Raw genomic sequence first — 27,992 nt, 5'->3', positions numbered from 1 at the left:
TCAAGAGTCACTTAGACAACATAGCAACAAAAACATTATCTTTATTCAATGCCATATTATCCCGAACGTATCACTTTCTTTGTGGATTAAGTGTCTAATTCCTGCCACAAGTGATGGATTTACATTCATGCTACGAATAAATGAAAACGTTTTTTTTAAAACATTACTCAAGTTCTAATTGAGTACTCTTGGTTTTGAAAATAATTTATTTTAAATCAATATAATTCTTACATTTACAAGGGTCTTAATAAAATTAAGATCATTGCTACTTCATCAGAAAACTACTTCCCTCGGCAATACAAAAAAAGAAACGGACTAAATCTGACATGATAGAATGCATTTTGCCTTCGCAAGTCTTTCGAAATTCATTTCTTTCCTCTCATGCCTAATCAAAGTAGTCCTCTATATCAATGTTAGGGTTCAGCAGCTCCTCTCCATAGGGTGTCAGATCCATCTCGTTGAGGATCAGGTTTTCAAAGGTCTCCTCCAGGTCTGTTTCCCCGATTAGCACAGCTCCCACCATCCGACCTCCACTGAGAACGACCTGGAACAGGAATACAGCGGTAAATTGTGTGAAAATGAAATCACACATGTTGATTTTTCCAATAGTGGGTAAAATCAGTTTGATGTTTTGCCTCTGGCTCAATAGCAGCATTAGACCATATCCACAGAAAAACAGTGGTTTCTTTCACACTGCGACAATCAATCAAACGGAAAATCTTCCTGATGGCATTTGGTGCCACAGGAATGTCTAACAGCATCCAAAAAGCTTGTGATTCCATAATGGCGTAACACATCAGCTGTAGGTCTGATGACGATACGACTTTGGAAGCAAGGGCCTTTATTTTGAGGGTTCCTGTGTGGCATGCTGGTATACAATTTAAGGACTTACTCTTTTTTGTGGCAGTCATTATTTACAGTCCGTTCAGCAACTCAAGAGACAAGAATGGAGTGGATTGTTTCACAAGTAGCGAGTTTACAAGCTAACACTAATATAACAAAAGAAGCTTAATCATCGGCAGACAATATCTAATGGGATGTGAGATTGAATGTTGGAAAATGGCTTTGTCCACATTTACCCATCCTATTCTACTTTTGAAAGTATTATTGACAAATCAGCAATTCAAATGGACCACAAAAAGAAACAAGAATAATGCAAATAACAAAAATAAATTCTGGAATCTGCATTCATATGTTAACTTTTGTTCACAGAGATAACTGCTTACATTTCAGACATGTATGTACATTAACACACAACAGAAAAAGTGTACTGTTTTTCTCTTAAGTATCACCTTGACATACTCCAGGCCTTTGGTACAGCGTACCAGCAGCTCATGGTCGGACCCCAGCCCCTGTCCATTAAACTTCCCCAGCAGGACCACCTGTGAATGACCAGCAGAGAGGAAGTTGTTTAAATGCACAGTGGGAATGAGCCTAGAGCAGGGGTGGCCAACCAGTCAGAGGTTAAGAGCCACATGTTTTCTATGTTACTGCAAAGAGCCACATCAAACACACAGTCACTGATACCGCTTGTTTCAGTTTTTTGTTTTCTGGAGACAAGATTTCAACCACGTCACTGATGCATTTTTGTGGCATTGGGATATATTTTTTTTAAATCCTCTGGAGCAGAGAGAGGAGCTGTGGATTATTGTTATTGATTAATCCATCAGTGTTTCTTAGGGTCAAAAACACTAAACTCACAACTTAAAATGAAAGCGTTTAGTTTATTTAATAAAAGAGCACATGTTCAATGTGAAAAGTGACAGTAGATATAGATTATTTGCAATTTGGTGCTATATAATATTTTTTTTTTTTTAAATTATATATATTTTTTAAACACCTTGAATTTCAGGGGGGGCGCGGGGCTCCGTTGGCGGGGCGCAGCGCCCCTCCAAGACAATGGTAGGGGAAACACTGGATAATGTTTAATCAACGATAGGTTTCCCCCCCCCCTCAAAGGTGATTGGTTCACTGCATCGCAGGTATTATTGTGATTGGCTCTTGGGCCACATCAAAATTATACGCGCTGTCATCCTCTCACACTGACACCACACATACATAACACGGGACGAAAGTAACGGAGCGATTTTATCCGAGCCCAAACAACTTTGACCGGCCAAATTACGTCAGAATTATCAGCATTCAATACTTAACAGACCTACTAAATATCAGGTTTAACTGTCAGGAGTAGCTAGCTAGTGTTGTCACGATACCAACATTTTGTTTTCGATACCAAGTCAAGAATTGCGATTCCGATTCTTTTTCGATATTTTCTTAAAAAAAGGGAAACGGTCTTAAATGTAATTATTGTGCTTTATTTCACACCAGAACCATAACCATAACACAAACGTTTAAACAATGAGAACAATAAATAAAAGAAATGACAAGAATTCGTATTAAATACAATTAATAAATGTCTGACAGACAGGCCTCGTGGTGTCCGTAGGCTTGCCCTCACTGTCAGAGATATAGCTCAAATACTTCCAAATTTCGCTCCTGGCGTCTTTTTTGTCAACAAGCCGAGGCGCAGCGGCAGTTGCACTCCCACTTGCAGCCATGCTTCTCGTTTTCTCACATGCTCTGGCAGCTAGCGCGTGCACGAGAGAGGGGAGGGACTTAGAGCGTGCTTGAGAGGGGAGGGAATGCAGGCACGGCTGCAGTGCAGGGAGTGGAAGCAGAGCGCTGAACACACACGGCTCTTATTAAAACGGCGCTTTCTCACCGGAGTACTTTTCCCCGTCATTCTTAAAGTACCGATACTAATGAAACGGAGGAATCGTAACGTTTTTAACGGCAGGGTATCGTGGTACCTTTCAAGTATCGGTACACCGTGCAACACTAGTAAGGAGTCAGTGTCTCTCCCCCAAACTCACACATATAAAATTCGATATGAACTGAAGAGCCGCATGAAACTAGGCAAAGAGCCGCATGCGGCTCGAGAGCCGCGGGTTGGCCACCCCTGGCCTAGAGGTAGGAACAAAAGGCTAATATTCAGACTGAACAAGAGGCTAATAATCAGACTGAAGGCAAAAGTCAGCCAAATCAGATATAACCTTTTCAACTCTGATTCAGGCCACTTTGTAGGTGTTTTTTTTTTACACATTAACTTAAAAATAAAACGAAATGCTATCTTTAAAGGCGTACATGTGTTCTTCTGTACAGTAAGACACTGTAGTGCATGTGAGTTGCATTATTTAGAATGACCAGTTCACAATGTAATCTGATATTGGCCACATTGGAAAGAAAAATATGTAAAAAGCCAAACTATATCTGAATTGAGCACTAAGACTTTTGAAGGGACCTTGAACCACCTTAAAAGTAATGGTTATAATTTGTAGGGTAGATGATTAACATATGAGTTATTATTTCAACACATGCACTCCCCTGCAGTGGAAAGTCACCTACCTTGTAGTTGAAGAATTTGGTAATGTGTGAGAAGAGTTCGAAGCAGAAGTCCAGTTCTATTGGTTCTGACAGGACTTGTGCCGCCATGCAGCGCCCGGCGTACCAGCCCATCTGACGGGCCTGCGTCCACAAACGCATCTGCACACAGCACAGAAACAACTCTTTCACATGTTTAGGTGAAATTATAACACTCTTTTTCAACTTTTCAGCTTTGCAGCCGTTTATAGACTTATCTAACGCCTTGGTGAAACATAGTTATATTTAGCTCTCCTTCCAATGCCATGGGAACTGAAACCTACACTGACGAGATTCAGGACAAACTGCCAGGTGCAGTGTAGTGGTGCTGAATGCAACCATTTATGTCTGGCCCTATTTTCCCATTGCTCATTTTAATTTGTAGAGCTATATACTTTTTGAATGAACAGAACTGAATCAAATAACATTGGTTTGTATCGAATTGTGAGCAGTATGGGAAAACTGATGATACATGAAATATATCAGAATCATTTTCAGATGGCATATTTACAACTCTAGTATCGGCTGAACTGGTTAATGACTTGATCGTTTACCTGCTGCCACATCGGGCTGTGTTCCCAGCATGCAGTGCACACGTCTCCTGCAGCATACACGTCTGGCTCTGATGTCATCATGTGGTCATCTACCTGCAGGCCCCCATCATCTGCCAGAGCAAACTAAAAAAGGTAAAACCGAAAAGAAGAAAAAAAAGGAATTCATACCAAATATATGACTAATACTTTATAATGAGAAAAAGGAGACACAAAGCAATATGCAAAGTATTTGATGTAAAACATACGTTCATTTTGATAAGGTGGCTGTACATAGGGAAAGCCTTTCATTGGGAACTCAAGCTTATAGGGACAATTCCCCCAAAAATCTACAATGTTGTTCCTTTTACCTTTAGTGCTATCAATCTATCTGGATTGACATTCAGCTTTTGGAGCCGGAAGCACCAAAAATACATTAAAGACATTTAACAGCTATGTCTCTTTCAAGAAATAATGATCAGACAGCGAGAATAACACTTGGCAACCCTCATCAAAACAATATAGAGTGATAAATTGCGCCGCAGTTAAAAATATATATATTTGTATTTATATTTTGGGGTGAAATCCTTTTAAACCAAGAGTGATAAAAGAAAACCTGTCCTTTGGTGACATCTAGAGGTCTTAACACCCAACTGCTTCACTTAACATCCAATATGGCGTACTAAAAGATGCAGACTTGTAGTGTTAGCCAAAATAAAAGGCTAATTCTTTCTAATTTCTCTTTCATAACTAGCCTACCTTTGTAATTATTTTCAAGACATGGTCCTGTTCACAATGGCAGAGCTAATACTCTTTGAACAAAATTGTTGCCATTTGTTGTGCTTTAGTTACTAGCTGTACAGTTATGTGACCATATGATGGCAAGAAACAGAAGGATTTACTTGAATCTGAGACCCTTCAAAGCAAATCGTATTTATTTGTCATATATGAGTTTACTTACATTGTTGCCATGGAGAAATGGCTCAGTGTTTGGCACGACACCGGTGGCGCTGACAACAAAATCACAGCCAAACGTTTTACCGTTGGTCAGTTTGATGTAAACTGGCCAAGATCCTACTGAGAGGAGAGAAAAGGTTGAAAAGTGACACATTTTCATTTACAAAGCCATGTTGGATAAACTACCATCTTATATCTGCTCCCTGATCTCTCTGCGAATTGAAAGTACTTATTGCCTGAGATCGCATGCTGTGGTTTTATTAAATGTGCCAAGTGCTAGGACTGTCTTAGGGAAGAAAGCTTTTAGATGTGCAGCTCCACTAACATGGAACAGTCTGCAAAAAGAATGGAAAATTACCAAGCTAGTACCACTACATGTTTTTAAAGCTCGGTTGGATGCTACAAAATCAGATGCTGTTGGTACCTGTACTTGTGGTTAAATATGTAAATTGTAATCCCTGTACATTTTGCTGTATGATGTCCTTTTGTTGTTCTGTTGTTTATGTCTTCTTGTGGAACCTACTGCTGCAGGTCTCCCTTGAAAAAGAGATCATTGATCTCAATGGGATTTTACCTGGATAAATAAAGGTTTTGAATTGAATTGAATTGACATAAAAGGGAAGGATGAGTCAGAGTTCAGATGGAGCAGCAGCATGTCTGGTTCTCACCATTCTCATGTCCGAGTGTTTGCGGAGGGGAATTGAGCAGCTCCTCAGAGGTGAAGATCTTTTCCACCTCACACTGATATTCCAGTGAAACTCTGCGTGTCCCCTGAACACACCGGCAGGGAAAGGAGGTGGAGGAGAAAAGGAGGAAGGTATCACAAAGCAGAAGGTCATATCTACACGTATAGACCTCCCAAGCTGATCCATGCTTTAGGAATCCCACAGAGGCTCTCAATATCAAAGATAAACACACTATCTCACCTGCTCTGAACCTTGAAGAACTATCCCTTCATGCCAGTCTGGGCCGAGGGCACTGCCAGCCTCTGTAGAACTAGAACCTTGCCTTCGCGCATTTCTATCTGAAAACACACATTAAATGTTTATGTCGGTCGGAAAGATTCTACGAAAAGAGAAGAAGAGAAATCCACATGTAGGGAATAAACCAAAGATAGACCTGCTGTGAAGGTGTGAGATCCTCCAGGCGCTGGTTCCTCCGTGGTGTAGCGAGGTCTTTTACAGGGAGCGTCTTTTTCTGGTTTGTCAGCCTCCAGAGATGGGATGAGGAACTGTGCGGCCCCCGCGTCAAAGAAGGTGTTTCCTATGGCCTTGTCCTTCACTGCCCAGATCACCTCACAACCCTCCACTTCATACCTGTGCAGAACATGTACTCTCATTCAGGAGAAATGTACACATTGTTTTTTTTGTTTTCAGTATTTTGATCATAGTTCACTTACACTAATTCCAGTGCAATCCCTCCATTGCCAACAACAACGATTCTCTTTGCCTTGGATAACCGCTTCTGTAACTCCTGAAACAAATAAACACCGGAAACTGTTAAGCATCACATGTTTTTTGCTGTTGTTATGTAACTTCTGACTTGTGTTTTCATCCTACTGCATTCAATTGCTGAGATTAATATAATGTAATTTAATCAGGCAGGATGATCGGTCTTCACCACTGAGGACAAAAACATTCACAAGAACAGCAAAACAGAAGCAACACAACTAATACAATAAGTAAAATGACATTTAAAACAACTACATGAATCATTAAACACACCAGATAATAAGCATGTATTATTACATTGTACAACTGTATGCAGGTTTTTATTGCCCTCATTTTTGAAAACTGACAACAATAAAGACATTGTAGCAGCGGCAGTTGTTGAAATGTTACTGGATGAACCTTTGTAAACAGTGTTCTAGAAATGACTGTATCATAGCAGAAACATCACAGAAATAAGAAAATAGTAAATCTTTTCTTTGTTCTATTTCAAACTGCTTCTTGCTTTTGTAAGAACTTCCTTATTAGTTCAGACCTGCATGTCGATGAAAATAGAAGCATCCAGAGTGATGGGGTTGTACCTGGGCGCTGTCTGTGTCCCGTATCCCCAGGACGTAAGGGTTTTCCTGGGTTAGGAGCTTAGGTCTTCCCCCGCCGCAGATACACAGCTTCTCATAACCAAAAACCCGGCCATCTGTAGTTTCCAAAGACTGAGAATAGAAAGAAGAAAGGGAAATAGTGAATCGTTCTCACATCCAGCTTAGCTATTCATTTCTCCTTTTGAAAAGTAATGTGTCTTTTCACTAACTAGTTAGATTAGATCACATGCTGTAACCACATGTCCACAAGGTGGCGATAGTAGACAGATAATAGTAAATACACCTTATGTTGAGATGTAGTGCAATAAATCACTGTCTGAATTGTATTGTTAATACATTTTAATAAGTAAACAACTAATCTGGAATAACAGCATGCGTGGCTTAAGTTACAGTTACATAGACATATTGTTCTTGTTATCTAATAAAGCAAATCCAACCAGATACAACGTCTTATTACCATTACACACTCCAAAACAGCTACTTACATGTGACCGTGTGTGAAGGGATTTGACAGCAGAGTGGATGACAGTCAGGTTGGGAAACTTTTCCTCCAAAACACTGGATGCTTGTTCCTCAACATCAAACTCTTCCAGTGTCTTGGAAACCTTTGCCAAGCCAAAAAGAAAGGGTGCAAGATAAGGAGAATGGCCTTTGATTGACATTTTCTTTATATTATTTTCTGGTGATGCATTAATTAGCTGGGACACCAAGGAAGCAACCATGTCATCTGTTAGTGTACATAAACAATGTGTTGTAAAGGTCATCATCATCATCATCATCATCATCATCATCATCATCATCATCATCATCATCATCATCATCATCCTGACCTGTCTGTACTTTGTCACGGTCTTGATATGGGGGCTTGCTGTGATCAGAGCAACGTCAGCTGACGGAATCTGTGATGACAGCTGTCAATGAAAATGAAGGTTAATGTTAAGTAGCTACATTGCATGCATTAAAGTAATAAAGCCTATGGTTAATATATTTGTTTTGTAGACACCTACACAAATTCATATTCACCTGCTCAACACATGTGACACCCGCAATGCCGCCTCCTACAATTATAAACCTAAATGTTTTCTCTTTTCTATTGGCCATTCTTTAAGGTAATGGCTAAGCTAACGCTAACTAGCTAACACTAGCTCCTTTTACATTTGATGTCTAAATGGTTGCTATATTAGATTTCTCTCTACATGGAGACGTTGGTAAATGTTTAAAAAACCTATTGGCAATTGGCTATAGTGCTAAAATGCTCTTAGTAAATTGTTGTGATAGCTAGCTGACCACATTCTTCTTTTGCACATGCCAACCAGTGCACTGAAGAAACGTAACTTCCTTGTTTACAATTAACTACGGCAAGCAGCAGGAAACGTTTTCAAAGGCAAGTCTTGCAGTACACTTGACTGAAGGCACCCGCAGGTATGGTTAAATACCAGATGTAAAATGTTAATCCATGAAGCTTGTTCAGTTTAAGGATCCAGGTGTTCCAGGCGTCACTTACATGTAATTATTTGTTAACACTAACATAATTAAGTATTTTTCTGTGATTAACAGTATTCCACATATCTGCAGTGTAAAATCCTATGGTAACATCACATACAAGTGTTACCTGTTTTACCCCTACCTTTAATTATCATGTCCCGATTGTCTTGTTTATAAAATCATACATTTAAATTGGTCAAAAAACAATTAAAGTAGGGGCTACCTTTAAAAAAAATAACAGCAATTAAACAGCGTTCACTTCCTCTCATAAACAAGGCATCAAGGGAAAATATAAAGTCAATTTGCTAGGTGATACTAATTGGAACAGAAGTGTACAGTAACAAATAATTCTGTACTAATACTTAATGCATAATTTAATATGTTGCTGTACAGTGTTTATTTGCATCGAGAGGAAAGTGTGAGTGCATTACATATGTGAGAGTAATATTTGACAATAACAGCATATTATGTCATTGCTAACATAAGAACATATGTTGGTGTCTAGTTCTAGTCTATGCATTAACGGGCCTGTATATCAATTAAGTGGGAGCAGGTTACAGTCCTTTGTTATGTTTATATTTGGATCTCCATTGTATCTCTAATGTCAGAGATTAATGTGGTTGCAAATCATATCTAAAATTCCATCAAAACATTCATCCTCCGTCATTACTGCAGTGATAAACAACTCACCACCGGATAACAGTTGAAGCACAGTGCCATTTGTGGTTTTACATGAAGTAAGTGACAGATCTTGACACGATCCCCATTCTCTGCAGGGCGTTTGGACGATAATGGCTCCATTGTTTTTGGATTCATCAGCAAAAGCCGGCACTTGTTCTATTTTTGAAAAACCTTTTATGCCGTTGTTCACCATCCATGGGAGTATTGATGTCAGTGTCTGAGATGATTAGGTCACTGGTAATCAAACACGGGTTAATGCTGTGCGTCATACCTACCCTCTTGATTTTCATTAGGATACCCTGAATAACCTCTACAGAGCACATGACTACATTGGATACAGCACTGTGATCACACATATAAAGAAATTTGGATAATGGTGTTTGCTCATAAATTAAGAACACTGTATTTCATTTATGCAACACGTTTTTTATTTTGTCATTGATAAAAATTGCTCTTTTTTTCTGGATTAATTTCAATAGACTGTGGGGGTGCTTCTGAATTAAATTAAGCCACTTTTTCTCTATTCCAAAATGCCACAAATTACTGTACACTATCACCAGGAGTTAAATAGAAATGTGTAAAGGGGAGCCCGGGAAATTGGGGTTAATAGCCTCCATTATTGATCGCATTATGGGATCACAGCTAATTAACCTGACTATATTTCTCTACTTGGCCTGTAAATGCTAAAGGTTTTTATTAAAAAGTACAAATACATACTAACATGTTTCACATCTTGACTAAATAAATAATAAATTCATTGAAAAAGCTGCTATTTAAACAACTGCTATTTAAAACACACCTTTGCAGAATACAACAATAATTCACAGGATAAACAAACAACAGCATGTAAACAACAAAGAATTCAAAGAGATCATGAGCTATGACTTGTAACTCCATCTGAACAACATGTGATCTCTCTCCCCTCAATCAATCTTATTTAGGGTTTTAACTGGTTATTCACCAAAATATAAAATCGTTTAGAGAAATATTTCATGAGAAGAAAGTGGTGTTTATAAAATTAACTCAGAGCAATAGATGATAGGATAGCTTTTTGGTTGGCCTTAAAGCAATAGCTAGAATTTTGCCTATTTATTTTCTTGTCTTTCTTCTGCCAGCAACTGTTAGCTTAGCATACAGACTGGAGTCTGCAAACAGCCAGCCTTGCTCTGTCCAAAGGGATCCAAATCTACCAATAAACACATGGAAATAACTCATTTAATTCATACATTGTGTTATATGTGTGTGGGCTAATCTTTACGCAACCTTGAGTCTGAAAAATACAATTAGCTGTTTTAGGGCAGGTTTGAGTGTGCTGAAACACCAGTGACGTACTAGCTAGCTGTTTCAACTCTTTAATCAGTCCTTATCATTACAAATCTCACTTAATTAACACACCATATGATACGTGTCTAATCTGTGCATAAACTGAAGTGATAAATTACAATTTGCTGGGCACTAATGGCTCGTACCCGCGGTTTATTAGCTAGCTGTTACCCCTCTATTTTCAGTGCTTAAACTAAGCTAAGCTAAATTGCTGCTGCAGTTCCAGCTACATTTCAATCAGGAGAGACTTCATTTGTAGTGAATGAATAGCTTTATTGACATGCACAAATGGATGAGAAATATAGTCTCTGGTGATAAGACCTCATTGTGACATCATGTATTTTAAAGAGTTGGTGAAGCCATAAGTAGAATAGGAAACCTCCATATGGAGAATAAGAATAAGAGAATGTCAAAGATATGGATGTGATGAGTAGAAGAATGAGCTCAGTCTGGGCTCTGAATGTGAATATGTCTGGAAGTGAATGTGATGAAAGGGGGACATTTGACAGCTTGGTTGCTGCTAACCATCAATCAATGTTTATTTATATAGCCCAATATCACACATGTTACATTTATCTCAGTGGACTTCACAGTTTGTACAGAATATCAGTATGACAAAACGACACCCTCTGTCCTTAGACCATCACATCGTACAAGGAAACACTTCCGGAGAAAACCCACAGTTTAAAGGGGGAAATGGGAGAAACCTCAGGGAGAGCAACAGAGGAGGGATCCCTCTCCCAGGACGGACAGACGTGCAATAGATGCCGTGTGTAAATTGAAAAGATAATACATTTGCTAACCTATCAAATCACCATAATATATAACGGTTGTAGGTGATGTAGCCAGAAGTGACACAAGAAAGCAAGGCATGGTGACAATTTCATATCACGTGAAAGCTGCTCTAGGCTAGAAAGTGAACTTCCCAAAAACTATTCCTGGAAAAGGTTGTGCAGAAACACATGATGAAACCCTTATTTGTGCAGGTTAATTCTGAGGTTTGTCTGGGACATGAGGAAGCAAGTTGGGAACTGTTTACACAAATGTAATACATGTAGTACTAGCTGATGATGTGTAATAATGTTGTTTCAAACGCATGAAGATTTTTTAAAATATATGTTCACAATTTTATTATCAAAATCAACATTTATTTCATATGGCTTTACATTTTTTTTCTTTTATTTATTGTTTTTTATTTACTTCTTTACTTCATGCCATTGCAAAACAGTATCCACAGAGCCACAACACACACACAAAGCCAGCACAAAAAAACACATTGTCTTTGAAGGTTTAAATTAAAGGCACTGTTTCTTATAAAATAAACTAGATGTTATTAATCATCATCATCATCATCATCATCATCACCATCAGTGTCATCGTCGGTAACGTCATTCTCACAATCATTGTTACATAAGATGTCTGGTTATATCATCAGAGCAGTGGGAGTGCTGGTGGAGGTTCGTCAGCTGTTAGAGAGGCAGGTAGTTGGGGGCCAACAAGAGCTCCCTTTTTCCGTAGGTGCCAGATCCCACATTGGTCGGTGCGTAGACGGTACCAATTGTGTTACTGGAGCGCACCAGGAAGTCTGATAGCCTTTGGGTGACGCAGGTTGCTGTGTTGCATTTTCTCTTCTCTATGCGGTGGCTAAATCAAAGTTATCACAGAAATAATCAGACATCACAATACAGAGAAAATGTTTTTTCCGGTAAGGATGCTGGTGGTTTTCATAATGTTGTTACCTGTCCATGGCTGTGAGCCCCCTCTGCGGCCGTGTACTCACAAACCCGAGGAACGGGTTGGAGATCAGCCCGGGAACTAACCAGCCGTCACTGTCTGGGAGATCACTTTCCTGCTTGCTGGATGAGCTGGGACTGAAGTACCTGCATTACAGAGGGAAAAAGGGCCAAACAGTTTTACACTGATAGCTGATCATACCCTCTTCAAAACATCCACTAGTCCCGAGAGCAAGAAGAAAAAGTGGGCACTTAGCTCCTCACCAGTTGCACTTTCCCACACACGGGCACAATTGGCATCCATCTCCAGAGTTATCAATGCCCTGAGGCTCCTCACACAGAGCATTACAGCCCTACTTATCACACAATCTCCATGATATTCAGCTGCTTGTCTACTGACCTCAGATCTGTTATGATCAACACTTCAGCTAAGTGAAAGTCTTTGAACTCTGCCCCTAATCTTAAACCACTAAATGAGTGCACAGCCACATTGTAAATGGACTGCATTTCATAAAGCGCTTTTACATACAGAAGTCAGCATTCACTCATTCACACATATTCATTCAGACAGAGCCTGCCAATGTGCAACCTGGTCAAGGAAAACTTTGACACATTGCCATCAGGAGCAATTTGGGGTTAAGTATTTTGCAAGGACACATGAACATATTAAATGAGTGCAGGGGCTGGGGATATAATCACTTCCATTTAATGGATGACTACACTATATCCTGAGCGACACCCCCCTATATGAACTCACCTGTAGCGTGGGGCAGCAGAGACGCAGCGCAGCAACACAAGCAGCATCAGGAGGAGCACAGACATCTTCAAGTGATCCATGTTGTAGGGTGATTACCTGAATCAACACAGCAAGAACAGCACTTGATTCATGGTTACAGAAGGCTATTGAAAACAGAGGAATTTGCGTGCAATATATAACCAAAAACACCCGGCCAAAAGTCAGGAACAAAGACACCAATTCAATTTTATCATCCGTACAAAATGTAAGAGTTCAAATTACATAGATGCGTGTCATTACAATTAGGACAAAAACAGAATACACAATTAAATATTTGCTCAATAATTCAGCATTGATTGTACACCAGCACCTGCAAAAGCTCACCTTAATAGTTATAATTAGGTTGGCAACAAACAATAATTGTTATATGGATTAATCTGTTGATGATTTTCTTTAATAATGTATTAATGTGTTAACATAGGAGAACATTTACAAAACAATTCCCCTCACTATTTCTCTCAGGCCAAAGCAATATCTTTCAAATGCTTTTTTTTTATCCAACCAACAATCTTAAACCAAATTATAATTCATTTATTTAATATAGAAGATCTGATAATAGAAAATTAGAAGTATTGGACATTTTGCATTAAAAAAAGGACTGATCCAAATCAATTTCAAGTCGGAATAGTTATTCTTGTGTTGTGTGCAGATTTTAAAAAAAAAGTATTATTGTATAGATGGCTTTTTGTGATGCTTTCTTACAATAGATAAAATAATCCCACATTTCTACATCATCATTTTATGGCACATTTCCCTGTTGTGCGACAAGTCCTATTTAAAGTGTCCTTAGAAACCATTTACATTTTCAAATAATAATATGCAGTAGTTCAGTGTTTTGTCAAATTTCAAGAAAGAAAACACAATCCTGAAAGAGGTAGAGATTTTAAATTCAAAGAAAACTATTTGTATACAAATAAAAACAACCAATTGGACTTGTATAAAAAGCCAAGCTAAGCCTGAGGAAAGACAGAGAACTTACTTTGAGTTGTGTTCAGTACCCAGCAGATCCCAGTCTGTCACTGTAGCAGTCCAGGGTTTGTCGGACTGTCACACAAACCGGCTCCAACAGTTATAGGCTCATCGCTCAAACCACTTGTGACATCAGCTCTGTCCAAATATAGCCTTGCATTTTCATTTACACAGAATAGGGATGACGAAGGGGGAGGAGGGGAAATCTAAGAGGGTCTTCTATATGCCATAAGCACACTCAGCGTTACTCTAATGTACACTCTTAAACTTGTACACACGCAGGCAAATGCTCATTTTCACAGTGAACACACACAATCACACAAATCTTTGTACGTCAACATCCTCATCATCACCTTCGTCATCAGCCCCGGAGGTGGGACTGACCCACGGTAAACCCACACCAGGGAGAGGAAAGTTGTCTTTCTATTTACCTTGAGACACATAATGAAGTTTTAGGTCACCAAACTCTGGCCCTCCTTCAGCCTCCCTCTGGGCTTCATGGACGATGAATAATAAATATGAAGATGAATTATCGTTAATAATTAATGGTGTCTCATTATTTTGATGGGACACGTCACAAACAAAGTACTAATTAATGAAGTGACGGTAACACTTGTGAGTAGCATTTGACGTGACGTGACCTGCGAAACTGAAAAATGGCCAATTAGCATTCGCTTGATTTGTAAAAGTTAAAAGCAAATATTAATAATATTTAGTAATTATTCTTCGCTTCAAAACTGCTAAAATCATAATAATTTTGTATCAACAATGGGCTAAAATGTGTAATGTTAATGTTGTCATAGTGAACTCCCCACAGATATTTATCACCAACGCATTAAGGCATCTTAGATATGTTTGTTGTTTTGTTTTTTTACAGTTGTAACTTTACTAATTTGGTTGAGAGGGTCAACCAAAATCCTCATTGTCTTTTTTTGTTCTAAATCGCAAACTATTTTAATAAATAAATTGTGCTTCAATGAACTAGTGATTGAGAAAACAGACTTGCCAGTAAAATGTTTACTAAAGTACTGAATCAAGTAAGAAGCAGGATCATTTTCTCGTAGACTTCCATACAATCAGACTTATTTTTGCAACCAATAGAGTCGCCCTCTGCTGGCTATAAGAGAGATTGCAGGCTAAAGGCACTTACACATGAGCTTGACATCTCAAACCTGGAGGTTGCTGCTTATGTAAACTAAAAGGAGCATTTATCATAGAGTTTATCATGGACTAAGTATTGTCAGGTGGCTAGAAACATTAATCTTACACCACTTCCTGCATGTGTCTACTATGATGGCTAGAGAACGCACGCTTGAAAAACATTATTCCGCTCTATTTTATGTCAAGACCACACAGTGTCATTTCTATGTAAACTAAATGTTTGTCTCATGACTATGACTCAGTCGTGAACAATACAAGTCATTGTATGTAAGATTTGGGGCCAGTTGGACAATATACCATGCGTTTACACCAACTTCCTGTTTCATGAAATATTGTGCATGAGAAGTGGTATGACTACAACGTAAATTGTCTAAACGTGCCCAAATCTCACATGTATCCTCAGGGTTCATGTCTGAGGAAGTTTTAAGATCAATAAGATGCCTCTCATGTGAGGTAACCACTTGATATACTGTAGGAGCAGTCATAAAAATGCAATTATCAGTGAATGCAAGAAAATAAATTAAACATTACATTTGAAAGGACCACCTGGACCATGTTTCTGATTATCCCACAGTCTCAGTGGGGAGATGCCACCACAGGCTGCTGGTAAGTGCTGCTGGTTCTCACCACAGCTTGGAGATAACTGAGAAACATAGTGCATTGCTAATGGATTTTTAACACCCTGAAACCCATCAAGGTCCCATGAACACCTCCTTGTGTTTCCTGTAAGTTTCCCAACTGCAGACAAAAACATAGGGACAGGATAATTGTTCTACTTTAACATGAATTATATAGTTTTCACGTACAGCATAATCAAAGTTGATTGAGTGTACAGATTATTTCCAATGCCTGCTAATGCACCATGTCGTCAGCAAACTAATTTAATATGTAATTTACCTATTAAATATTTAACTACTCCAGTGGATTCGAGCAGGGAGTTTAGAAAGGTTAATGTGCATAATCTTGAAATAAATGACATGTATAAAAGTAGAGAAAGTGAGATAAATTAAGGGGTTGGTGTATATGTAGGATTATATGTCTATTTTTAAAGGCTAAAGTCTGGGGAAACGTGTCTCTTGAATCACTCTCCTTTCTTGTCACTTGGATATCTTTGGTATTTTAGGCAGACATGGGTGGCATCTCAATTTATTTCTCAGGTCACGGAAAGAAATACATGGATTTGGGCTAGGAAGTAAGAGCTCAGTGTTGCTCTATTAGTATTCCTGCAGGACATGAGAGGGGTCAAGAGTCCCTGGGGAATAATTAGCCGATAGGTAGCCAGTGCCAGAAAGGTAAAAGTGCTGTAACCTCTGATAATGACTATGCATGTTTATTATTGTTAACTGGGGATGTGTCCACTCTACTTTAATGATAGACACTCAGATGTATGTGCAATACCTGCGTACAAACAGTTTTAGGTAGTAAGTAACAGAATAACCAGATTACATAATCAGATTATAAAAACAGAGATGTTGTGTAATATCTGTCAAATATTAGTGACACACGTAGTTAGTTTGTGTCTGATTCATCCACAGACACAATTAAATACATGTTAACGTCATCAACACCTACCTGTACTGGGAAAACAAATGACAGTTAATGAATGACTCCTGGTCATTCATTAACTGCTGGTGGTTTGTTGTTTGTCTGACTAATAACACATTGCTCACATTGATATCTGCTCTAAATTAATTTGCACTAATATGTAGTTCGTCTTCGCTTCACAGAACTTTTTAGCATATTTCAAATAATTGTTCTGCTTTTAATTTACTATGACATACCGTGTGTTTGAATTATTTGATAAAGATGACGTATTATGTTCATTTACAGGTTCATATTTTGTGCCTCTACTGTGACACGTTTACCTTCTCTACTGTTCAGAAAGGTCTTCATTTTTCAAGCAGGGGAGGAGTGTGTGGGAGAGAAACTCCCTCTGGAGGGAACTTTGGGATTTTAACATTCACAGACCATTTACATGCACAAAATCCCAGTACATAAAAGGCGAAAGCCCCAAAACAAAATTGGGCCTCTTTAAGTCACACATTCTGGCAAAGGAACATAACTTTCTTTAGCATGTTGGTGTAGAGGAAACTTCTGTGTAGCTATGCACTGGGAGTCACCGACTCAGGAAGGAGACACGGTAGGAGCAGTAGCTTTGATGTCAAACACATGATGGTTTATTTGGAGTTAACGGCCGGAGGATTCACATCACAAGTCCAAGAGTCAGAGGTTCTGACTTCACGGTAGAGTTGCCACGTCAATTCTGAAGAACTCTACCCCAGACCCATGTATTTAGCTAGTTCAGAGAGCATCATCAACATGCTGCATAACAAGATAGAATGATAACACCTCTATCAGCTGACGCCAACAGGCAGGAACAGGGAGACAGAACACTGAGAGCACAGCAGCCAAGGTTACAGGTGCCTGTGCTCAGTCAGGACAGTTTGAACTGATACACTGGGTCAAAGTTATGGGCCTTGGAAAATATTCCACAACAGTTGGTATTGACATTTATTGACAAAAACATCCATTTTAGCCAGTATGTTTTCTCTGTGAGGTTTTTCAGTCCAGGCATCATGTGCATTTAGAAGTCAATGTTTTGAGTGTTGTGAGCATGGGATCATTGGTAGCCCATTTCCTCCTCAGGGCTAAGTGTTATATAACAGCTCTATACTGTCATAAAAGAGGGCAAAGAAATACTGGTAGCGTAGAAGGTGAAACATCGATTTCCGCTTGAAAATCCAAGTAAACTTTGAGCCTAATTCAAGAAACGTATCTAGATCAGTTTCAGTTTGTATGAGACCACACCTCAGTTTTGTGGTCCATCAGTTTCTTTGTTTTTTTTGTGCTTTTTCATCTAACTTATTGTCCTCTGTGAATTGGTCCCCCTGTGCTTTATTCTCCACACAAACCTTGTCTCTTAGGTTCTCTTCTGACTCCAGCCCATGCATCTCTATCGTTACTTCCTCACTTAAAGGAGGAGTGAACTCAACAGTGATGTCTGTCAGGGGTGTGAGCTGTTGCCTCTCCTGGGTGATATTTGTGGAGTTGAGTCCGCCATCGAGCAGCTGTTCCTTTCTGTCACCCTCCTCCAATTCTGTCGTGACTCTTACCCAGACTTTGGGAGCTTGACAGTTTTTTTTGGGCTGATCCACCGTGGTGTTGGACGCTTCTTGAAGTTCAAGATCCTTTTTCTTTACAGGTTTCGTTTTCCGTGTCTCTGCTTCTCGCTCTGGTTTCTTAAACTGTCGTCTGAGGAGGACGATGACCGCGATAATGAAGAAGTAGGAAGAACCGCTGAGACACGTGAGCAGACCCAGGAAGATCGTCCTGAAGATAGTGAGAGAAGATGGACTAAATTATTAGTAGTAAAGGGAAGAAATATTTATTGCATTGGTGTTGAAGAAACAACCATTTGTAAATTAATCCCATTCTATTTCCTTGTTTGGCGTACCTGTACATATCAGAGTCATACAAGCGACATGCTCCCCTGCCCCCACACTTTTTGACCGACCACTTTAGGCAAGTGGAATCAATCAGGGCCCCGAAGTACACAGGTGCAGGAAGTCCACCTACGGACAAGGTAATGCCCAAAGTGAGAGTCAGAGTGAAATATTCTGTCCTTTTTTTCACATTTCCCATCTTAATTTGACTGCCACACACAAACTAGAAAAACCTTTATTTGTCAGAGAAGAGCTTGATTTTTTCAAAAAATGTACAAATGTTTTTTAATAATAATAATAATAATAATGGATTACATTTTTTAATTAGAGCGCTTTTACAGATGCTCAAAGCGCTTTACAATTACATATTACACATTAGACATGTAAATGTCGATACTGTGGACATTACCCACAGGAGATTTAAGGAGATAAGTCTGAATTTTAAAGTAAGAAATTCTTTAAAAAAAGAAATCTTACCCAGAGTCCTTGTTGCCAAGGCCTGGATACCCAGCGCAAGGGATTTGAGCTCTGGTGAGATGCATCTGAAATGACAAAACAACACCAAATTGCAGACCATTTACATGCACAGAAATATATATAACACAAAAAACAAACAAATAGCCTAATAGTAAAAGTAAAAATATGCGTATATTACTGCAATATATGACGTGTTTATTGGTGTATCAGTATTACTAAGAGATTAAATCTGAATTGCACAGTTTAATAGGGTTTGGCTGCTGATGGTGTCTGAATGAAAAATATGAAGCTATAATTAGAAGGCTTACGTAGACTCAAATCATAAAAATTACGCAGTAGCACTTATTTCCCCTATTATCATGATTCCCTGCTCTGAAATGGGTGCACCGACCGTATGATGACCATGTAGCCAGGCGTGGCTCCCAGAGAGTTGATGAAGGAGCTGAGGACGGACACAGCCATGTAGGACGTGAAACTCCGGCTGCAGTCTTTAGCATGAGGACACTGACCCAGCCGCACTGACGTGCTGCTGCCGGCCGGGAAGGAGGCGGACACACAGCTGCAGTTGTGAAAGACCTGGGAGAGAGAGACACTGAGATGAAGCGTGATGACTTACTGGAAACCATGTATTTATAATTTGAAGAACAGAAAAATGTATGCAAATAAAATGTATCATACATTTCAGTCACTCTCAAGGGCGATAAAAGGACCTTTGAGCATTTTGTAACAGACACTGCGTGACCTTGGATGGAAACACATTGGATATTTTGCTGAATAAACTGCCTGTTGCTGTTAAGACATACAATAAACCTTTGTAAAAGTGTTTTATAATATCATTAAAATAGGTGAAAAATGGGATAAAGTAAAAAAAATGCTGACGTATGGGACCTTACTATTGTCAAACACTTATTAATTTAGGACAATAATAAAATAATATGTGTTTAAAATGTCAAATAAATAGAATATAGTTGGTAACTGAGAAAGATATATTGTAAGTGGTTTGATAAAGTAAATATTTCACATACGTAGATAGAGGAGAATTACTAGAGAGGATGAAATGGGAGAGATCTTGGTGTGGCTGCTGAGTTGTTTTTCTGTGGAATTAGTCTTGGAAGATGGCAGTAATACTGCATGAAATTATTTATTTTTTTTTAAAGAAAAAAAATGATAATTTCCCTGTGTGCATCCCTACTGTGTTCTTGCCGTGACCACTGGAGCCAATGCAGCCTGCCATACAGGGAGAAATGTAGGTGATGCCGCTGTCTGAGCACACAGGGTCCCACTCCTCTGCTGAACAGGAACAGTCTCTGTTACACTCTGAGAACAGCATGCTTCTGTCAGATGATATACCCTGCGTCCTGATGGGCAAAGAGGGTTTATATTTTATATATTAGCTGCAAATAAAATCTGAATAGTAACTTGAGGCAGTAAAAATAGTTCCTAGGGTCCATCATTTTGGTTCCTGATCGTCTTTATATACCCTCAGCACTGACCCGTTGTATGAGATGGTGAGCCCAGCCATGGGGATGTTGTCACACTTGGTGCCGAACTGTAGCAGCAGGAGGAGGTAGGCGAGGAAGGAGGTGGCAAAGGACATCTGAGCTCCTGACACCAGGCTCAGTTTATACCGCTTCATCAGCAGCCCTCCCAGGAAGATCCCTAAAGCCACCGCCGGCAGGTTCAACACACCTAGAAGAAAAACCACACTGGACACTGGTTTCCCTTATCCACTGAATGTAGTTATGTTCTACTTCTGTGCTGCTTGGTTCAAACTATTTGTTTAACTTTGTAAACAACTTAAGAAACAGTTTGCTTTTCCACAGACCAAACCCGAGCCACTTCATGACGTCACCGCAGTTATGTTGATGCTTTTCTTAGCAAGTGTTAATATCTCACACGACTACCATAATGACGGATCAACAATGTTCCTGTTGCTCCTTTTCTTACAAAGCCAGATTGAATCAAACAATGACTCCTGCAATGTTTTACTCTTCTCCAGAGTGGTGTGGAGCCTCCTAAAGAAGCAAGTCTCTTCATATCAGACTCTTGAACTTTATCTAAAGACACTAGCCAGGTTTTCATCCAAATGTATAATTTATTTTTATTCGGCACATTAATTGTTTATCAAACCCACAACCAGTATGCGATTTTAAGAGATGTGCATTGAGGTGAGCAGTAGGTGGTGCCATTTGTCAAGTCGGATTTCAAAAGAAGATATTTTGAAAGAGTCTGACTCAAACGGTGAAAAACAATGTATTGACTGGATCTGGAAACAATTATTCATGTCATTAGCAGAGCAACAATCTTTAGTGGTGGCATTATTTGTTTGCTACAGCTGTTCCTTGCACTTTGTCATAATTTGCTTTTGTCAAAACAACAACTTCTCCAACTGCTCCACTTGTTACTGTTAGACTACACTTTAGCATTTACTGCTAACCCATACATCTTATGTTTGACATTAATCAGCAATAATCCCTTGTGGGAAGAGCAGAGATGTACATACGAGAGTTTATCTACAGATAGCATCTAAATATACACATTTTCTTTTTGTTTTACCTATGAGGAAGTTGGCTCTGGAGGCAGACTGTCCAAACTGCTGTTCCATGTATTTGGCCTTGAAGGTGATCAGGCCAATGAGGGAGTTGAACTTCAGGATGCTCCCACAAAGGAGCAGGAAGTAGGCAGGAGTTCCCAACAGGCGCTTCAGCGAGGGGAGAAACCCTGTTGAAATACATCTTTTAAAAAACACAAGCAAAGACCATAAACCTGCACACATACTACCATTCTGAAGAATACCAATTTGAAATGTAGTATTAAAAGTATAGAAGAATTCTCTCAACCTTTGGCGATGTCAGTCAGCTTGATGGCGTGATTGTTGTTGGAGGCATCCTTTGTCACCTCTATTGTCTCACGTGAGGAAGTCAGCTTGCCTTCATCTCCCTCCTGCTTCGGCAGCATGCGGGGCAGGAACCAGAAGGGAATGCTGGAGAGGAGCAGGAGGACGGAGGACACCATGAAGCCCAACCACCAGGCCCCCACCCAGCGGGCATCTTTAGGGGTGATGGCCACACTTTCTGGGTGCCAGAAAAGAGCATTTGAGTGAGCAGGAGCAGGACGTTTAATTCTTTACTTCTTACAAATGACTTACTAGTTAGTTACTTTCCTTGGGTGAAGTGAAAATAGTGGAAACCCAATTTTGTTTCAGGGGTAGGATACTTGTCACACTTTAGGCGGACTGATTGTCTTTGTTTGACAAATAAATTAGTTCAAAGAGACACTCACTAACCTGTTCTGACAAACCAAAGAAACTAACTTATAATTCAAATTATGAATTTTAGACAACAACTTTCTTAGCATAAACCAAGTTCAGACTTTCTATACGCTTTGCTAGGTGGCTAACTAGCTTAGCAAATGGTAAACATTTACGCATTTTGAGGACATACATATAGAACGAAAGCCGCACTCGCAAGACACATTCAACAAAAAAATATCCTACACCAAATCTGATTACCTGTTTAAAAATACAATAATTATTCTAAATCTGGCAATAGGCTACTGAAATGAGGAATAATCATTGCAGATTTAGTTAGCGGTGGCTAGTTAATCAAGCTAATATTAGCATTTAGAGTGGAAGCTAACTATAACTGATGATACATGCAAAGCAAATGCATTACACTTACCCATATCAACATAGCCAATGTCAACATACAGTTTGGCACAGTAGGAGCCCAGGAGGAAACCAAACATGGGGCCCAGGAGAGTTATGGTCTGAAGACAAGCTGTGTTTAAAGGATGCACATGATTAGGAAACAACTTCAAACTATGTGAAGGTGTAAAGAAATGGACATATTTTATCATCATTTCAAACCCCAATTGAAAATCAAGATGAAGATGTATTTCTTACCTATATAGAAGGGTGAGTTCTCTGCTTTAGCAAAGTCGTCGATGTAAGAGATGCCTAAAGGGGTAACCGGGGTTTCTCCGATCCCCCGCAGAGCGTTCCCCAGAAACACATAGATCCACATGTGGGAACCAGACTCTCTCACACAGGCTTCATAAAGACACAATAAGAAAGCATTATATTAATTATGTCACAAAGATGGTTTTGGAGATTTTGCATGGCAAAAAAAACATAATTGCTGTGAATGTGTGTGTGTATGTGTGTGTGCTTGTGTGTGTGTGTGTATTTACAATAACTTTTGACAGATGTTCATGATATCTTTGCTTCTAAAAGAAGACTTTGGTGTATGTGTATCCAAAGCTCTTGTGTTATTGAGAAAATCAAATACAATGAAATTCAATATCTGTGTGTGGCTTTAAGCTTGCGTAGCACTGCATTGTATGTGATTTTCATATTCCATATCTATTCCATTGTGTTCCTTTGTAAATACTTCTGAACAGGATCAGTACGTTTCCGTCTGTGGGTTTATGATCTGCTATTGTTAATAGAAGAATGAATCATGATTCAACAATAGAAAGACTAAAGCAACATCTCAGCTGCAGCCCATCTCAGAGAAATAGAATCGAGTAGAATAGGAGAAGTTACTCAAAATATACAACAAAATACAATAAAAAAATACGTGTCCTAGATTTCTTTATTTCCATAAATAGGACAGATGTCTGCCTTTTGAATGATGCTATGAGACCTGATAGCCCAACATATTATTTTTCTGTTTCTCTTTCCAGCATTCAGCATGACGGCATATGAGGGCCTTTGTTGGTAGGAAAACATATTACATATAAAAACAAGTTTACAATCGCACATCTAGAAGGAACATTGAAAACACAGACTTTTTCTGAAATTAAAGGGGTAAATAGGTCAAAGAAAACCCACTATTTTGAGAGGAACTTCATCATTTTTAAAGTGTACCATTTCCAACATTTCAGAAAATATATATTTTTTTGTAATACATTTAGTTTTTTCCATTATTATTCTCGGCCTCGCCTCCAAAATTATCATTATTTATTTTTTAACCTACGATGGCGTTTATTCGGCTGGTTTTCAGCTCTTATTTGCATTGCCCCTTGTAGTCCACATCCAATGGATCAGTGCAGTGACTATGTGCAGTATGTAGACGGCACAGGAAGTGAGTGGCTTTGAAGGTCAGAGCAGGATCAGTGCATTCCATGGATGATTGAAAGAAAGCCAGTGAGTTGCTAAGGTTTTCGAACCAGGTTTCATGTTAAGGCCGTCTCTGTGTTCCTGCTACTGTTCTGGTTTCTTGTTCAATGACGATAGCAGCGGCAACTAGTATAGCTTAATTTCTCCATGTGTAGAGGTTTGCCATATAGTGTTCATAAACACATCCATGTGACCATTAGGTTGTAATTCAGCAGTCTTACCTTTGTCGTCTTCTTCAGAACGAATCTGAATTTCAGGTACCGCACAGGCAGCAATTCTTACACTGTCATTGTGGAAAACCTGAATGGCTGTGTTGTATGTGTAGCTGTGAAACAATGAGATATAAAACAGGATTCAAAGGTATTTTTTCACCAGTTTTGTTTTGCTAAAAAGTAGGCTGTTGGCATTTACCGTCCCATGAAGAAGTGTGTCAGGCCGGTGAGAAAGGACCCTACAGCCATGATGAAACAGCCCACAGCGATTAGTCTGGGCCGATGTAGCTTGGCCCCAAAATAGCTGACCGCAGCGAGAAACAGCAAGTTGCCTACCTCCAAGAAACAGGAACCAAGAGCACATTTCGAGAATCATGAGCTAAAGTATCAATCTGAAAGAAGAGTCAGGAGTGTAAGAGATCAGATGCTCAAAAGATGAAGGGTTAAATCAGAAGATAGACTGACCCATCTCAAAACTCCCATCTATGAGTCCAACGTGCGTGCTGGAGAGGTCGAAACGTCGCTCGATCTGAGTGATGGAGCTCTTCATGTATGTTCCTGTCAGAGCCTTGGAGAAGCAGGCGAAGGATAATGCCACAATAAACCACTGGAAAACACAAGTCATCAAAAAAGTCCATTATTACACATGTTTAATCAAGTTGTATACTGTGAATAAAACGTTTTCTGTCAATATCAAATAAATATTAAACTTTCATGCTACATCTACTTTCATTTTCCTAATGTTAATGCTATGCTACTCCAGGTAAACAATCAACTAATGTGTTTAAACCTATATATATATATATATACACATAGTTATCATAAGTATAATTATTATAGCCACTTTAACAAAAGTCAACAAACTAAAAAAGCTTAATAGTTTCTTCCTTCTTCATAACAGCCTCCAGAGGCTTTACTCTCTGTGTGGGCACCCTGGAGTCGCTTTATTATAAATTAATTCCCATCTGGGATTATTGAAATTCTCCTGTATGTTTTGCTGAAATGTATTATGTTGTACAGAGGTTTTCACTTCCAGTGTAAGCCTGATTTGGCTTGGTCTGTGAATTCTCTTAAAAACCTTGGGTAGATCTCATAAAACAGTGTGTATATTTCAATGTTTTTGGCTGTTAGAGTTTTGTTGATAGGGATTCTAAAAAGTTGCCTTTCAGCTTTACATCTACTGAGCTAAGAAGAATGAAAAAGTAGGGAGTCAAATTATTGATGTGTTTTGGGAGAAATGCTTCATTCATGCTGATGTCGTGCTGCAATCAGGCAATGCTGATCTCAGGACTGATACTGAAGTGTTTGACGGAAGTTAATACGCTGAGAGACAAATGTGGCCTGGCAAGATTTTTGAAAACATCATTGAGATCATCTCTTGGCTTGATTTTAGGTACTTTTGGGGGAAGCTTATCCCTTAAAATGCTCAAATGACCATGATGATGATGTGTCTCAGATTGTAAGCATTGATCCATCCATCTTTCCACTATTTATACAACTGTTTTGGACATTAACTGAGGTTTGAATGCTCAAAATAAGAAACACATGGTGTTTCGTTTTTCACTTGTGGTTTCCTGTTGATGTATTTATGTATTGTCTTGGGTTTTTTGTACCTGCATGTGCCTACATCTCTGTTTTCTATGTTTTACCTGGCTGCAGAACAAATATCCCTTTCTGCTTTTCTGCTTTTGATAGCTTCAGTACCTTGAGAGTGGAGATGCCAGGGCGTTTCCTGGTCTTCTGATCAGCGTCACACAGAGCCTGCTGGCTGGCCATCTGACCTAGGTCCTCTCCTGCTTCCTCCATCCTACGATCAATACTTGGCAGACCTCTGCTGGCCACTGCAGGGCAAACAATAGATCGATCAAAGAAAAGTAGGTAAAAAGTGCCTTCACTCATTCATTTACCCATTTTGTAACTGCTTATGTTAAAATCTAGTAGCAGCAAAGTTGAGGGTAGAACTAAAAGAATAGTTTAACATTTTGGGGGAAAAAGCTAGTTTTCTTCTCTGACTGAGAGTTGCAGGTTAACGTTATCAATAATCTCATTAGACTCTTAAACATTAGAACGAATATTTCCCAAAATGTCATACTTTTACACACTCATTACATACAACTCTTGTATAATTAGATGTATTTGTGGTTCACATCATAATAAAGAGTATCAAATACTTTAACAATCTTTTTCTATCAGTAATCGATTGCATACTAAAGTATCAAAGCTAGAAATATTCTGTCAAAGATTGTCACAAGGGCGCCTTAAAATGACAATGTAATATTTAAAAAAGAAAGTTTAAAAATGACTTATTATTATTATTATTATTATTTACTTCAATTAGGAGTGTATGATATTAAAATGCATGTCTGAATCAGCAAAGTGAAAACAGAGCAGCTGTACCATACCTGAGTAAACCAAAGCGTCTTCTCTCAGCTCAGTAAACGTCAGGAGCTGCGGGTTGAATCCATGTCAGAGAGGGAAAATGGTGTATAATGCTAACTGATTCCTCCTGTTGAACAAGTGAGAAGGCAGGAAACCTGTAATAAAGTACCACAGCTAACCAGGAGGGTTTTCACTTCACAACTGCAGTAATCCCCCTCAGGTTTAGCCTAGTTTTTAATACTCCCGCCTGATCTTAGACAGAGAGCCCTGGTCTTATCAGAAGAATTCAAATTTAAAAAAAAATAGATAACAAATCACTGCAAGGCAACTACTGAGGAAGTTTGATAAAATAGCTAGTGCATCTCCAGGCCGGAGTCTCCTCTTCTTCTTCTTCTGCTCTTCCTCTTGAAGCAGCCATGTGTCTCCCCAAACTGCCTGTGTGAGGGCTAGTGGAACCAGCGGGACAAAAGGCCTCTCACATTTTTATTCCACACACATGCCAACCAGTCCAGGAGGGGGACAGCAACAAGAGAACATGGGGAGGTGAAGGGGAGACAGATTCATAACTCCAAACCAGGATTATTTTTCTCACAAGATGTTTAATGGGAAAGAAGAAAAGTCCAAAAAACCTTCACAATAAAATCATCCCACCTGATTCTGTAGGTGTGCTGGATTGCTTTTTTAAGAGTGAGTCACTGAACGCTGTATTAACAGCAGGTCACCTAATAAACTTTGACCCCTTTATAAATTCTAAAGATTAAGATTAAGAGCCTTCACATTCCTGCACAGAAACAGTGAACAAAGTGTTTTCCACTCTTTCTTTCTGAAAAATCATAATAGGCCCCAGAATTTTGCATTGGTGAGAATGTTTTACATGTCTTTTGTCACTGTATCTAGTTTCAGGTGCATTTAGACAGGAATGCAGAGAGCCTCAGACATCAGCTACTGTAACTGCTGCAAATGAGTACTTGGAACTATGTTTTAACACGATTTTAACATAATCTTTCTATTTTTTGTAAACGTTACTCTCTGATGGGTTTTGGTTTGTTCTATTAGAAGCAGTGAGACACCTTCAGGGGCAATGCAGTACCTTACAGTGGATATTTAGTTGTGTAGGGTGCCACCTGCTGGTAAAACCTCACACTGTACACAGTGCAACACATCAAGGGAATGTAAGATATCATGGAAATATACATTTATGGTAAAATACAGAAGATATTTTATAATTTCCATTGAAACCCGGAAAATGTGAAACAT

The 27,992-nt window shown here is 39.1% G+C and overlaps 3 protein-coding genes across 6 annotated transcripts; all 3 read right to left on the bottom strand.

Annotated features, from left to right (window-relative positions):
• Nucleotides 1–21: 21 nt before the first annotated feature.
• Nucleotides 22–9,345, bottom strand: pyroxd1 (pyridine nucleotide-disulphide oxidoreductase domain 1). 4 transcript variants are annotated; one of them, XM_034234391.1, is made up of 13 exons: nucleotides 9,130–9,345; nucleotides 7,785–7,865; nucleotides 7,440–7,559; nucleotides 6,937–7,065; nucleotides 6,307–6,380; nucleotides 6,027–6,223; nucleotides 5,834–5,931; nucleotides 5,576–5,678; nucleotides 4,912–5,027; nucleotides 3,975–4,097; nucleotides 3,406–3,543; nucleotides 1,293–1,382; nucleotides 22–544 (listed from the first exon to the last, which is right to left on the bottom strand). In XM_034234391.1, the coding sequence occupies exons 1-13, from the start codon at nucleotides 9,253–9,255 to the stop codon at nucleotides 386–388; spliced, it is 1,554 nt and encodes a 517-aa protein (XP_034090282.1). In that variant the 5' UTR covers nucleotides 9,256–9,345; the 3' UTR covers nucleotides 22–385. The 4 variants fall into 4 exon arrangements, with proteins under 4 accessions (XP_034090282.1, XP_034090283.1, XP_034090284.1 ...); XM_034234392.1 differs by having other exon boundaries at nucleotides 4,912–5,024; XM_034234393.1 differs by lacking the exon at nucleotides 9,130–9,345 and adding an exon at nucleotides 7,978–8,290.
• Nucleotides 9,346–11,545: 2,200 nt separating this feature from the next.
• On the bottom strand, nucleotides 11,546–14,055 carry LOC117558301 (islet amyloid polypeptide). Its single transcript, XM_034234375.1, has 4 exons — nucleotides 13,952–14,055; nucleotides 12,934–13,029; nucleotides 12,183–12,323; nucleotides 11,546–12,087 (listed from the first exon to the last, which is right to left on the bottom strand). The coding sequence occupies exons 2-4, from the start codon at nucleotides 13,011–13,013 to the stop codon at nucleotides 11,913–11,915; spliced, it is 396 nt and encodes a 131-aa protein (XP_034090266.1). The 5' UTR covers nucleotides 13,014–13,029; nucleotides 13,952–14,055; the 3' UTR covers nucleotides 11,546–11,912.
• A 3,545-nt stretch (nucleotides 14,056–17,600) lies between these two features.
• Nucleotides 17,601–26,860, bottom strand: LOC117558292 (solute carrier organic anion transporter family member 1C1-like). Its single transcript, XM_034234367.1, has 15 exons — nucleotides 26,759–26,860; nucleotides 26,061–26,197; nucleotides 24,822–24,963; nucleotides 24,556–24,688; nucleotides 24,366–24,469; nucleotides 22,927–23,073; nucleotides 22,703–22,801; nucleotides 21,863–22,096; nucleotides 21,579–21,743; nucleotides 20,516–20,711; nucleotides 20,215–20,380; nucleotides 19,414–19,598; nucleotides 19,023–19,087; nucleotides 18,557–18,674; nucleotides 17,601–18,432 (listed from the first exon to the last, which is right to left on the bottom strand). The coding sequence occupies exons 2-15, from the start codon at nucleotides 26,160–26,162 to the stop codon at nucleotides 17,928–17,930; spliced, it is 2,361 nt and encodes a 786-aa protein (XP_034090258.1). The 5' UTR covers nucleotides 26,163–26,197; nucleotides 26,759–26,860; the 3' UTR covers nucleotides 17,601–17,927.
• Nucleotides 26,861–27,992: the final 1,132 nt, after the last annotated feature.

Source organism: Gymnodraco acuticeps, unplaced genomic scaffold, assembly GCF_902827175.1.
Source record: "Gymnodraco acuticeps unplaced genomic scaffold, fGymAcu1.1, whole genome shotgun sequence".
Classification (NCBI taxonomy): domain Eukaryota; kingdom Metazoa; phylum Chordata; class Actinopteri; order Perciformes; family Bathydraconidae; genus Gymnodraco; species Gymnodraco acuticeps.
This window is presented reverse-complemented; position numbering and strand designations above follow the sequence as displayed.

What these genes read in the sequence shown, in the direction of transcription:
- pyroxd1 (XM_034234391.1), bottom strand. Translation starts at nt 9,255, where the DNA reads ATGAATCCAAAAACAATGGAGCCATTATCGTCCAAACGCCCTGCAGAG. An exon ending in GGGACACAGACAGCGCCCAG is followed by an intron (nt 6,381 to 6,936) that starts GTACAACCCCAT and finishes TATTTGTTTCAG; the next exon opens with GAGTTACAGAAGCGGTTATC. An exon ending in CATTTCTCCATGGCAACAAT is followed by an intron (nt 4,098 to 4,911) that starts GTAAGTAAACTC and finishes TACCTTTTTTAG; the next exon opens with TTTGCTCTGGCAGATGATGG.
- LOC117558301 (XM_034234375.1), bottom strand. Translation starts at nt 13,013, where the DNA reads ATGGATCACTTGAAGATGTCTGTGCTCCTCCTGATGCTGCTTGTGTTG. An exon ending in TCTGCTGCCCCACGCTACAG is followed by an intron (nt 12,324 to 12,933) that starts GTGAGTTCATAT and finishes TCTGTAATGCAG; the next exon opens with GTACTTCAGTCCCAGCTCAT. An exon ending in GGGCTCACAGCCATGGACAG is followed by an intron (nt 12,088 to 12,182) that starts GTAACAACATTA and finishes ACTTTGATTTAG; the next exon opens with CCACCGCATAGAGAAGAGAA.
- LOC117558292 (XM_034234367.1), bottom strand. Translation starts at nt 26,162, where the DNA reads ATGGAGGAAGCAGGAGAGGACCTAGGTCAGATGGCCAGCCAGCAGGCT. An exon ending in GAACTCACCCTTCTATATAG is followed by an intron (nt 22,802 to 22,926) that starts GTAAGAAATACA and finishes CTTTAAACACAG; the next exon opens with CTTGTCTTCAGACCATAACT. An exon ending in GCTGACTGACATCGCCAAAG is followed by an intron (nt 21,744 to 21,862) that starts GTTGAGAGAATT and finishes GTATTTCAACAG; the next exon opens with GGTTTCTCCCCTCGCTGAAG.